This window comes from Plutella xylostella, chromosome 17, assembly GCF_932276165.1.
Source record: "Plutella xylostella chromosome 17, ilPluXylo3.1, whole genome shotgun sequence".
In the NCBI taxonomy this organism is placed as follows: Eukaryota; Metazoa; Arthropoda; class Insecta; order Lepidoptera; family Plutellidae; genus Plutella; species Plutella xylostella.
In genome coordinates this window covers 3270784-3282973 of record NC_063997.1, presented here as the reverse complement: position 1 = coordinate 3282973, position 12190 = coordinate 3270784, and the positions used below count along the sequence as shown (strand labels likewise).

Here is a 12190-nt window from a genome sequence, read left to right as displayed (position 1 = left end):
TTTGCCGTATACGTTCCGGTAGCTATTATAGCTTTACCCCCTTATTCATAGAGAAGTTACAATACGTTTTAACTAATAAACTGTTTTGTCCCTTTCCGACAAAGAACAATTTGTTTCTTGACAGAGAGGGACAAAACAGTTTATTAGTTAAAACGTATTGTAACTTTTCTATGAATAAGGGGGTTAGTTTATAAGACAAATGATCTAACTATTTCCTGATGTATCAGTAGGTATTATTATGAGTTATCGAAGACTAATGATGGCTGGTTTATCTAAAGTTCAATATCATATGCAGTTAATGACTAATTAATAGATGAAATTATAGTTAGCGTTGTGCAAGAAATATTATGTCGCAACAATATTTGTAATGGCCAATGGCGCACGCGCGACGACGTATGAATTTAATGATTTCATGCGTAGGACAAATAAAACTATTAATCTACCATTGTTTACTACGCAAGAAAAATATAATTTTCGCATGGATATCAGCAGAATAGAAGAAAACATGTTTTTATTTTAGCTAAGTAAATGTTTGTACAAATTGCAGGTGCCTTAGATCAAACTACTAATAAATCCGCTTTTGTCATAGAAACTAAATATAACATAGGTAAAAAGCTAAAAAATATCATATTGACACAAATTTTGGCTTGAAGTTGAAGATACATTCAAGTTATTCTATGAATGTAGGTACACCATTAAACTTACAGTAATGTGGCAGTATCCGTTTGAACAAGTGTATTTTATACATAGTTACATACACAAATATTTCAAGACATCTTAATTTGATTTAAATTTTATTCCATGACAATAAGAATTTACCATAATAATGCAACATACAACTACTACTTACTAGTTACTACAAAGCCTCAAAAAAGTATAAGAAATTTGATAATTGAGCTAAGTTGCTAGTTCAATGCATTAAAGGGCATCTACTATACTTGCAACAGTATAAGGCCTCCTACACACCAAAGCCGCTGACCCGGCGGCATAGCCCGGCGGCCTAGTGCCGGCGGTTTAACATAGTACAAAATGAGGCATGATTGTACAAAATGAGGCCGGCGGGTTGAGCCGGCGGCCCGAGCCGCCGGGTCAGCGGCTTTGGTGTGTAGAGGCCTTAAGGGTACCATTTCAGACACTGCCACTGCCACTATGCTATACTATTATTAAGAAAAAAATATTCTCAAAAATTCATCATATTGTGTATTTGAACAGTCTCATTATAATTTGTATTAGAGGGTACTTTAATAATAAATCAGTTTGGCTTCAACTTACAATATTGTTGTATCTTTTAATGGCGACTTTGGTAAATTAATTGTTTTTGTGAGGATAATGGCGTCAAATCTATCTAATATTGTGTTTCCCGGTCAGTTTAACCCAAAGACTGATAAGTGGTGTGAATACAAGGAGCGGCTACTGTGTGCGCTCGACGCCGCGGGGGTGTCCGCGGAGCCGGCGGATGAACAAAAAGCACGATCATTGTTCCTATCTCAGTGCGGTAAAGATACTTATTCACTAATAGTGTCACTCCTAGTGCCGAAAAGACCGACCAGTGTTGGGTTTTATGACATTCTCTTGGTGTTAGATAAATTTTATGAACCTGAAGTGAATGAAATACTTGAAGCCGGGAAATTTCACAAACGCCTACAAATACAAGGGGAGAGCGTGCAGGACTTTGTATCGGCCATAAGCCTCATGGCAGCTAAGTGCAACTTTGTAGATTTGAAACGACAGTTACGGGATCGACTAGTGTTGGGCGTGCGAGACGATCGCCTGCGTCGCGACCTGTTGAAGACTACGGACCTCACGTACGAGAGGGCTGTGCAGCTCTGTCTCAACTACCAGGCGGCGTTTCATGACCTGTACCCCGACACTAGCGAGATGAAGCAAACTCCGTCCAGTGTCAGTGAACCTATGGACATTGGTAGAATAAAATCGATTGAATGTCGACATTGTGCACAGAATCATAAGGCTGGGGAGCGGTGTCCTTTCATGAAAGCTAAGTGCTTTTACTGTAAGAAATTTGGGCACATTGCCTCCGCCTGCATGAAGAAATCGGGAAAGGTGCATCAAGTGGGAGGTGACGACCAAGAAGTGGTGGCTCCAGAAGATATGATGGGTGTCTACGTCTGCTCGGATAATAGTTACCGTGCACCGATAACAGCAGAGCTGACCATCGATGGCGCCAAGCTGAGCATGGAAGTGGACACGGGCGCCTCGAGGAGCATCATCTCTGAAGAAACCTACCGCAAGCTGTGGCAGGTGGCGCCACCTCTGCAGTCTACCAATGTAAAACTAGTGACATGGACTCGTGAACCTTTGAAAGTGTTGGGTGTGACGCACGTGCGCGTGGTGCTAGGCAACAAGGAGGCCCAGTGTGAACTGTTAGTAGTGTCGGGTAAAGGGCCGAGCTTGTTAGGTAGGAACTGGTTTCAAGCGTTGTGTTTGGATGTTGCGGGACTGTGTTGGACTGATGATAAAATTTCAAGACTGATGAGTGAGTTCCCGGATTTATTTAATGAGACACTTGGTGAATATAAAGGTCCTGAAATCTCATTACACGTTCGTCCTGATGCAAAACCAAGGTTCTTGAAAGCACGGCCGGTCCCATTTCCCTTGAAGAAACAAGTCGAAGAGGAGTTGACTCGGATGGTTGAGAGCGGCGTCCTGACTCCGGTGCGATACTCCAAGTGGGCGACCCCACTGCGGCTCGTCAAGAAAGATGATGGCGCGTTACGTATCTGCGGCGATTATCGATCAACCGTCAATTCTGCCATTGATGTCGATACGTATCCACTCACAGCCGCCGTCGAAGCCTTCGTGAACCTCAGTGGAGGAAGAGTCTTCAGCAAGCTCGACTTGAAGCATGCGTACCTACAGATGAAGGTGGATGAGGACACAGCAATGCTCCTAACACTGAATACGCCTCTCGGGCTGATGCGGATGAACCGCCTGGCCTTCGGTGTGAATGCGGCTCCCGGGATCTTCCAGCGCGTGATGTCGTCGGCGCTGGCGGGCATGGCGGGCGTGGCGTGCCTGCTGGACGACGTGGCGCTGACGGGCCGCACCGCGCAGGAGCACGACCAGAGACTACGAGCAGTCCTACAGAAACTGACAGATATGGGTTTTCGACTGAATCTGAAGAAGTGTGTATTTGCTTCTAACAGCATAAACTTCTTGGGTCATACGATAGATGCTGAAGGTCTGCACCCGTCACCTGAAAAAGTGCGTGAAATTAAAGATAAACCGGCACCTACAAACAAAGCCACGTTGCGGGCTTTTCTGGGGCTGTATAACTTCTATGAGAAATTCCTGCCTGATAAAGCAACATTACTAGAGCCACTGTATCGCCTCCTCGAATCAAAGAGACCTTGGGTCTGGGGCGATGTGGAACAGAAAGCTTTTGAGGATGCGAAAAGCTTACTGTCATCTGATATGACTCTAGTCGGCTATGACCTGAATAAAGAGCTACTGCTCATTTGTGATTCATCTGAATATGGCCTTGGGGCCGTAATAGCTCACATTATGGAAGATGGGTCTGAGAGACCAGTAATGATGACGTCCCGAACCTTGCAACCGCATGAACGCAGATATGGGCAAATCGATAAGGAAGCGTTAGCCATCATGTATGGGTTGGAAAAGTTCCGTGAGTTTTTGATTGGGCGCAAATTCTGCATTATAACAGATCATAAGCCGCTAGTTGGACTTTTCAATCCTGATAAACCGATTCCTGACTTTATTTCACCACGTATGCTGAGATGGTCATTGAAACTGGGATGTTTTGACTATGTCATAAAGTTTAGACCAGGCAAATTGATTGGGCAAGCTGATGCCCTCAGTAGGTGGACCGCAGTAAATTGTTCTGGTAACAAGGAGAATGCCCTGGGCGAAGTGCTGTTACTGGCGGAGCAGCCTGAGGGATGGAACCTGGATGTAACTAGGATTGTGACTGAAACAAAAAAGGATCGTGTGTTACGTAAAGTTTTGTTTCACGTTCTACACGGCTGGCCACGTGCGAATACAGATCCAGAGATGCAGCCATATTGGACGCGCAGAGAGGCTCTTTCACACGATAAAGACTGTTTATTGTGGAGCAACAGAGTCATTATACCCCAGTCACTTCAAAAAGAAGTGCTAAAATTATTGCATGAGCCGCACGCCGGCATAGTCCAAACAAAAGCATATGCTAGAGGATACGTATGGTGGGCTGGTATGGACCAACAGATTGAGAGAGTGGTGGCTGAATGTGAAGCCTGCCAAGCCGTGAGAAACAACCCTCCGAGAGATCCCCAAGCCTGGATTGTTCCTGAAAAGCCATGGAGCCGAGTTCATGTTGACTTCGCCGGTCCGTTCCAAGGAAAAACATTCATTGTTCTGATAGACAGCTACAGCAAATGGTTCGAGGCTGAAATAATCCAATCTATGAGCAGTGGAACAGTTATAAGTGTTATGCGAAAAATATTTGCCTCACAAGGACTGCCTGATGTGCTAGTATCCGATAACGGTAGGGCTTTCAGTTCCGAAGAGTTCAACATGTTCTTAAAGAAAAATGGGATCAGGCACTTGTATTCCCCGCCTTATCACCCGGCAACCAACGGGCAAATTGAGAGGGCTATTCAGACATTTAAGAATAAGCTCAAGAAAATGAGCGAATCTGATATACCATGGAGCGAGAAGATGCCTAAAGCGCTTTATGCGTTGAGGACGGTGCCGAACAGCTGCACCAACAAGAGTCCGGCGGAGATGCTGAACGGACGCAAGTACAGGACGGCGGTGTCGGCGCTGCACCCCGCCGCCGCGCCCAGCGCCGCCGCGCGCCAAGCGGAGGCCGCGGCGCACAGCGCGCCCGCGCGCACCTTCGCGCCCGCGCAGCCGGTGCTCGTGCGCATGTACCAGGCACCAGTCAAGTGGCAGAGAGCCACGGTCGAGCAGGTGGAGGGACCGAGCTCCTACATGGTGAGGACGGAAGATGGGGAGTTGCACCGGCGACACGCTGACCAGATGTTAGCTCGAGCTGTGCCTACTCCAAGAGTGGAGACTCCACCAGCACAGATGCACAGACCAGCTGTCTCCATGCCATCTTCACCTTCAACCTCTGATGAACCTATAGTGATACCTCCACCGGATATGTGGCCTGATATTATTGGCATACCTAATTCTTGTTGACTTTAACTTTTGTTGATTCTTGTGTTTAGTTTAATTACTGTTGATTAATGTTTAACTTTATGGTTTAGTGTTGATTAACCATCTGTCATTATATTGTCTGTTGATTGTGTGATAATCTGTTCTTGTTCTGTATTAATCTAATTTCGATCCTGTTCATTATGAGAGAAAGGTATATTGTGTATTTGAACAGTCTCATTATAATTTGTATTAGAGGGTACTTTAATAATAAATCAGTTTGGCTTCAACTTACAATATTGTTGTATCTTTTACATCAATAAGTTGTTTTCAATAGCAGCTCCTATACTTATCAAGATTGTAAAATGTGAGTAAAATTCTTAAATCCAAGCTATTTTGAACTCAACTATCATTATAAGAAAATACCTAATAATTAATATTTGCTTCCATACCTGGGCGCAGAGAGGGTAACAATGGCGACAAGAGAGGAGCTGAAGAGGCGGTCGACGAGGCAGGTGTCCTGCCCGGACCGGCTGGCGTAGATCTCCTCCACCCCATCGTCAGGGGTCAGCGCAAACAGGTGGTACCCGTTACTGCTGCCCGCCACTAGGGACCTGGCAAACGTATTGATGTTTGTAAAAAGAATATTTTCACAAAGAAGTGTAGTAGTGTAGGGTCCCTACAGTAAAAACTAAAAGGTGATGTGGGGGTAGCGTAGGGTCTAATATTTTGATATATATTATGCACTTTTGGAGAATATCATACTGGCATATATGTCTAAACAATATTCCATGTGCAATGTCATGAGCATTTATGGGTAACTACAGGCAGACTGGCTTTAAACAGTTCCAATCTGCAAGTAGGCCACCAGGTGATTCAACGATAGTACTTACATGAAGTTAATCTAAAATCATCCTTTGGCACAATTAATTGTGCACTTACAATAAATGCAGCAAAAGGTTATCCAACTGTTGGAATGTGTTTCCTCACTATTGGTGCAACAAAAATGCATTATCCATTAATTGTTTCCAAGAAAAGTGATAAAATGGTGAGTGTTTTTAGTGGAACAGTGCAGCTGCCAAGATAAACACAACAAAGGCTAAATCTATACATTGGTAAAATACTGTTCTTCTTTGTAATAAAATGATCAATTGAAAGTAAGTAGACTTATTAGTATTCATTCTAACATAATTTTATGGAAGTTCTAGTAATGAGACATAGATCAAAGTTCCTGTGTCTATAGCTACATTGGGTACAATGAGGATAACACAGTGACCTAGTGACTGACCAATCAGGAAAGTGCATCAAACAAAGAATGAGGAAGTCTGAATAGAATGGTGAAGCTCATGTCTAGCTCAGGGTCTGTGGGCGCGGCGGCGGCAGGCGAGCCCAGGGCTGCGGTCAGCTGTTGTGTGCAGCCAGCGAGCGCCATGTTTGTTTATACCGTTTGTTATGAGTGCGAAGCGTCTAACGTTACGAAACCTTTGGCAATGACATATTGCATCATCGCTACTCCACCACAAACGACGCTAACTGACGACAATACGTTTTCGTAACGAGCACCCATAGAAACCTTGACGTTTCGAGATCGAGCGAAGCCCTCCGCCCTTCGCCACAGTCGCCACTTCACATATTTCATGCCCTTTCGCTCCCCTTCGAGCCAATAACAAACAACAACAGCTGCTTCAAACAAACACTTACGTGCAATCCTGATTAAATTGAACAAATATTCCTCCTGCATTGGGTCCATCTGTGTTTTGTCCTCCTCCCAAATTCATTGGAACGTTCAAAGTTTACGGATTGATTTAGAAACTAAAAACTACACAAGACATACACGCACAACGACCTTTAAAACCGAGCACAAACAGTCAGTAATTATTATAAACAGAGTATTCGTCACAAGCAAAATTTTTTGACACAAAGAACGACCTTGCAGCTAAAAACAAGCCCCCTCCCCGCGCGCTAGACGACAATCGCCATCATCCCCTCCACTTCCACAACAATCATCTGATTGAGCTGCTATTGGTCGATTTCATTGACGTTTTTCGAGAACACGTTCCTGTTGATACAAATTAGTAATATCGTCAAATCATCAAAAACAACTTTAGTCCCAGAACACAAAGCCTAATCCATATAATATTTTTTTAACTGCTGAAATTCATGAAAATAATCTTAAAAAGACAAAGTTATTACAAACAACTAAAAAGTTATGAGTTAAAAGTATTTTTATTCAGTGTATGCCCAATCAAGATGACAAGAGTTGTATGGAATGGAACGCTTCTAACCTTTCCTTTACGTACATTCGAAAACTATTATTAACGAATCACAAATTAAAATTAACAAACATTAGTTATAAATGAAGCGATACATACAATTTGCAAATGCTGATTTTATTAATTATTTAAAGATGTTTATACAAACGTTTTTATACGTTAGAATAAAATAATAATTAAAAAAATTAAAAAACCGACTTCAAAAAACCACTAAAATGTAAGAAATAATTTAAGGTTTACACAAATTCTACTCGTATGAGACAGTACAAATATACCTAAGCAGGAACTGTTCTTTTTTGATGTTGGTGCGGTGACAAAGTAATCTGAAGAAATATGGCACCAACTTCAAAAAAGAACAGTTCCTGCTTAGGTATATTTGTACTGTCTCATACGAGTAGAATTTGTGTAAACCTTAAATTATTTCTTACATTTTAGTGGTTTTTTGAAGTCGGTTTTTTAATTTTTTTAATTATTATTTTATTTAATAGTTTTTAGTTTATTTGTAATAATTTTCAATCAAAAGTAAGGTGCAAATGATACCAAAAAGTCCTACTAATCAATACGAATCATTCAAGCCTAAACACGAAGTAGTTGCTATATACCGTTGAGGAGTTCCCCTGACTGCCTTCCGTTTCCATCATCAGATCAGTTCAAGGTCACCATCATATTTTTTTGTTATAAGAACTATATTTACTTTCTTAATTTCATTAGGATCGGTTAATATGTGCCCAAAATGGAAATTCATACCCTGTTTTTACCCCTTTACCCACCCTTGGGGGTGAGATAAAATTCTGAAAAAAAAATGGGACCACCTGGGAGCTCAACCCAATACAACAAAAAAAGAATTTTCAAAATCGGTTCATAAACGGCGGAGTAATCGGTGAACATACATAAAAAAAAATATAAAAAAAAAAAAAAAGATCCCGACGAATTGAGAACCTCCTCCTTTTTTTGAAGTCGGTTAAAAAGGGAAAATTTTAATAAAGACATTGTGAAATATTTATTACATTGCAAAGTAACATCAAGACATCATCGATTTTCGAACGTTTCTATTCAACAACACATTGTACGAAAATCACAACGTGAAATTGTAAAGAAAATCTTTATTAGGTAAATCACTATAGAATAGCCGATAGAAATGGGACGAAAAATCCCAGCCAAAAAGCACCATGGTGTCAAGGATCCGGTGAAGCAACAAGCGCAGCGCATGAAAAAGTAAGAGCACTCATAATTTCTACTAACTTTTTGGTTATGTCTAAAATTAAAAAAATCTTAAATTAATTTGTTCATTTCATGACTTGAACACTTCTCCAGCTACAGATTAGCAGCTAATTTACCAGTTTTTTTCTTCTATATATTACTCTGTCCAATTATTAGTATATTTCTACTAAATTCATCCTCGGTTATTTTTAGGTTGAAAACACAAATCAATGCTCCGCCGACAGACCCTGATGACCAGCCGATGCCGCGGTCTGTTGCCAGACTGTTCGGATTACCAGAGTATGAACCCAAGCCGAAAAAACAGTTTAAAAATAAGAAACAGTCTTCTGAAGTTAGTAAGTGTCTATCACTGTTTAAAATATTTTATTCTTATGTTTATCCAGTTACTTAAGTAAACTGTAGTTGGTTCCTTTCAGCCACTAATATATAACAAAACAAGAAATAGACAGAAACATCAACTTTATTTTTTTCACATTTGCCACAACATTGTGCTAACATTTAACATTAAATACAACTTTACAGATGAGCCAAAGAAGCCACATGTGAAGGGTAGCAGCAAGAACCCCGTCTCGTCGCTGCAGCGGCTGCCGGGCGAGTCTGGGCGCTCCTTCTCACTCCGCATCAACAGCGCCATCCGCACACTCAACAATGACAGGACTGATGATGATTATCCTGTAAGTGGTTGACATTTTACCTTTAATACTTAACTATATTCATTAATGAATATAAAAGAGGATAAGTTTAAAATTGTGGGGAAACTTGACTTGTAAAGCTCATAGGAAATACCTACTTGTGGTCTCTGGGCCAATTGCAAGTGAGCAAAAAGTCTTATTTTTGGCTGTCACATAGCTCCAAAAGCTTCAAGAATGTAATGCTTTATCCCTCCACAGCTGGACATGCAAGATGACCAGGACATCAAAGGCACAGCGATGGCGGAGCGCAACGAGCGCAGAGCTAGGAAGCGCAAGAAGGACGCCGGCCGCGCGGCACCAGGCGAGCAGGGCGAGGAGAAGGCCAGCCGCGGACGACAGCTCACATTGAGGAAGAAAGCTAAGAAGGAAAAGGCGGCTGAGGTGAGAATATTGGGGTTTTATGTCGCACACTCATAATAAGAGACCAACATTCCTTCACAAAAATGAGTGAGTGCTTCAGCAATCTCACCATGTCGCACTTAAATCTGTTGGTTTCAGTGCATGGTACTGTGTATAATATTATGTAATGATTCATATAAATATATTAAATAAACAAAGTTAAAAAAAAAGTACAGTCATAAAAACACTAAAAAAGGTATCAAGTTACTGAAAAATGAAAAAAAATCAAATTATGAGATGTATCCCTCATATTCTGAGGGAGTGATGATTCAAGATTCATCATTTTATTAATTGTAAATCAGCCTATCTATAGCAGTCCACTGCTGGTCTTAGGCCTCTTCCAAACCATGCCACTGAAAGCAATCTATATATTTTTAAACCAACTATTAATTCACAAAGGCTCGATCACCGAGGAGATAAAATGGCGAAAGAAATATTTGATGTACGGTGGCCTGCGCCTAAAAGTATACAGGCGGAGTTTTTAAAATAGCGATCCCCGTTGATGAAGGGACCAGCTACATCTTTTATAAACCCAGGGACGTGTTGTGTGTGATATGTGTAGCAGTGGTGTTTATGTGGATGTGCTTGAGCAGCCTGTGAGCTTGTTATCGCTATTTTAAAAACTCCGCCTGTATACTTTTAGGCGCAGGCCACCGTACCTATGTGTATGGATCAGGAATTCTTAAAATGCCACTTAGTTATTTTCATCTTTGATGAGCTTATTACTGACTCCGTAGCGGGTGACTGAAAAAAGCCGAGGGTGTGTTATGTCACACTTGTGGACGATTATTTACTTATGTATATGACTATATAGGACTGCGTTCACATCTTCTGTTTCTTCATATAATGTTTATAAAATGATATCCTTCCTTATTCCCAGGAATCAAATTTAGCCCGTGCGGAGTTGTCATACGAGCGGATTTCGTTTGGCGAGGTGGCGCACGCGCCGCCCACCCTCACCATCAAACCTAGGAAGGCCAAGCAAGACGACGGAGCGCCTCGGGTAAGCTGAATATTATCTCTGATCTATGGTATTAGGAATAAAAAATATTTTGTTATTTGTGTGAGAATGTTTATGGTGCTATGCTATGTTTATCATGATGGTTTCATTTGTTTTCGATTCTGAATAAAGGCTGTTTGCTTTTGCGTTCGCATGGTTATAGGGATTTAATAAAACTAACACACTAATTTATACGATCGTTTCCCGCTTTTTGGGTAGATAGGGCTGAATCATAATTCATAAAAGTGCTTAATGCAAAAGATTTTCATACTCTCTTTGTAGCATGTAACTTGCTAATGATACTGGCATCATTAACCCTAATATCATTAACCATAATCGTTTCCAACAAGAAGTAAGGAAAATAACGGTGAGTAAAATCTACCTTATGTGACTGAAGCTTACATACCTAATTATGAATAACGTATAGCATGCAGTTATCATATCCTTAAGGGTTAGTCAGTAGATTGTTTGTTAAATAACATATTTACTTAGAAATGTATTTTGTGTCTGACCGGTTTTATAATGCTTTAAAATAAAATAAAATAAATATCAGAACTACTAGGGACTTGTGTGATTAAAGACGACGCGACGTACATCGTACATGTACGAGTCACATAAATCTATATTTCCCTGAATCATGTTACTTGGACTTCATTATTTTCACCTAACATTATTAGTAAACTCTCAATCATAAGCCTATAAAAGAAAATGATTTACTTAAACACTTCTTTATTTTCAGCCCGGCCGCCGTTCGCTGCTCCTCACAGAAATGTTGTCAAATAAAACCTCTACGCAGTCCAAACCTCTTCCGAGTTCCAAAATGGCGACCGGAACCGGAAAGAAGAGTAAACTGCGAGAGTTGCCAGCCGTGGAGCGCATGAGGCGTGAACGAGCGCGATTGGCCGCCGTCACCGCGTACCGGCAACTTAAGAAAAAAAATGAAAGTAAAATAAAAACTTGATTGTTGAGATTGAGGTGGAAAATAAATAGTTTATTCTTAATGTGTGGAGTTTGTTTTTGCAGTTATATCTCGTCACAGCGTACCGACAACTTAAATATAATTATAAACAAACAAAAAACCCGACTGCACGCTAAAAAGATGAAAACAAGCCCCAATGTTAATGGAAAGTATCGCAGGCGCGGACCAGCAGGGGTTCATCATTTAGCTGAATGTTACTTAGGTACTTTGTGTGGCGGTCAAGTTGGTCCCCGCCTGCGATACTTTCCATTAACATTGGGGCTTGTTTTCATCTTTTTAGCGTGCAGTCGGGTTTTTTGTTTGTTTATAATTATATTTTTTTATTTGTAACTTTTTAGTGGTCTTTATTTTATGAAATTTTATGTCAGTAGTCTGGTTTTATTTTATGAACATTTTTTATTTCAATAATTTTGGTGTTGTGATTTAAATACCTACAATATGCATAGTTGTAATCTGCTTCACAAGCCCTTTCAATTGATATCCTACACGGCATAGTTGGAAAAATATT

General features: G+C 40.9%; 2 protein-coding genes across 5 annotated transcripts in view; one reads left to right on the top strand and one right to left on the bottom strand.

Moving 5' to 3' along the window:
- The window catches only part of LOC105392156 (WD repeat domain phosphoinositide-interacting protein 2), a 31114-nt gene extending 23997 nt beyond the window's left edge, over nt 1-7117 (bottom strand). For 2 of the 4 annotated variants that reach the window (XM_048626656.1, XM_048626657.1), the window contains exons 1-2: nt 6820-7117; nt 5571-5732 (exon numbers count right to left, since the gene is read on the bottom strand). In XM_048626656.1, coding sequence (XP_048482613.1) covers nt 5571-5732; nt 6820-6896 — 239 coding nt within the window. In that variant the 5' untranslated portion in view covers nt 6897-7117. The remainder of the gene's footprint in view (nt 1-5570; nt 5733-6819) is intronic. The other 2 variants (XM_048626658.1, XM_048626659.1) reach the window with 1 other exon arrangement.
- Nucleotides 7118-8436: 1319 nt separating this feature from the next.
- LOC119690960 (coiled-coil domain-containing protein 137) lies at nt 8437-11703 on the top strand. The gene is made up of 6 exons (XM_048626790.1): nt 8437-8606; nt 8805-8947; nt 9135-9286; nt 9503-9685; nt 10584-10706; nt 11443-11703. The coding sequence occupies exons 1-6, from the start codon at nt 8530-8532 to the stop codon at nt 11662-11664; spliced, it is 900 nt and encodes a 299-aa protein (XP_048482747.1). The 5' UTR covers nt 8437-8529; the 3' UTR covers nt 11665-11703.
- Nucleotides 11704-12190: the final 487 nt, after the last annotated feature.

Coding starts and splice junctions, on each gene's coding strand:
- LOC119690960 (XM_048626790.1), top strand. CDS start 8,530: ATGGGACGAAAAATCCCAGCCAAAAAGCACCATGGTGTCAAGGATCCG. Junction 8,607..8,804: donor CAAGCGCAGCGCATGAAAAA/GTAAGAGCACTC, acceptor GGTTATTTTTAG/GTTGAAAACACAAATCAATG. Junction 9,287..9,502: donor GGACTGATGATGATTATCCT/GTAAGTGGTTGA, acceptor ATCCCTCCACAG/CTGGACATGCAAGATGACCA.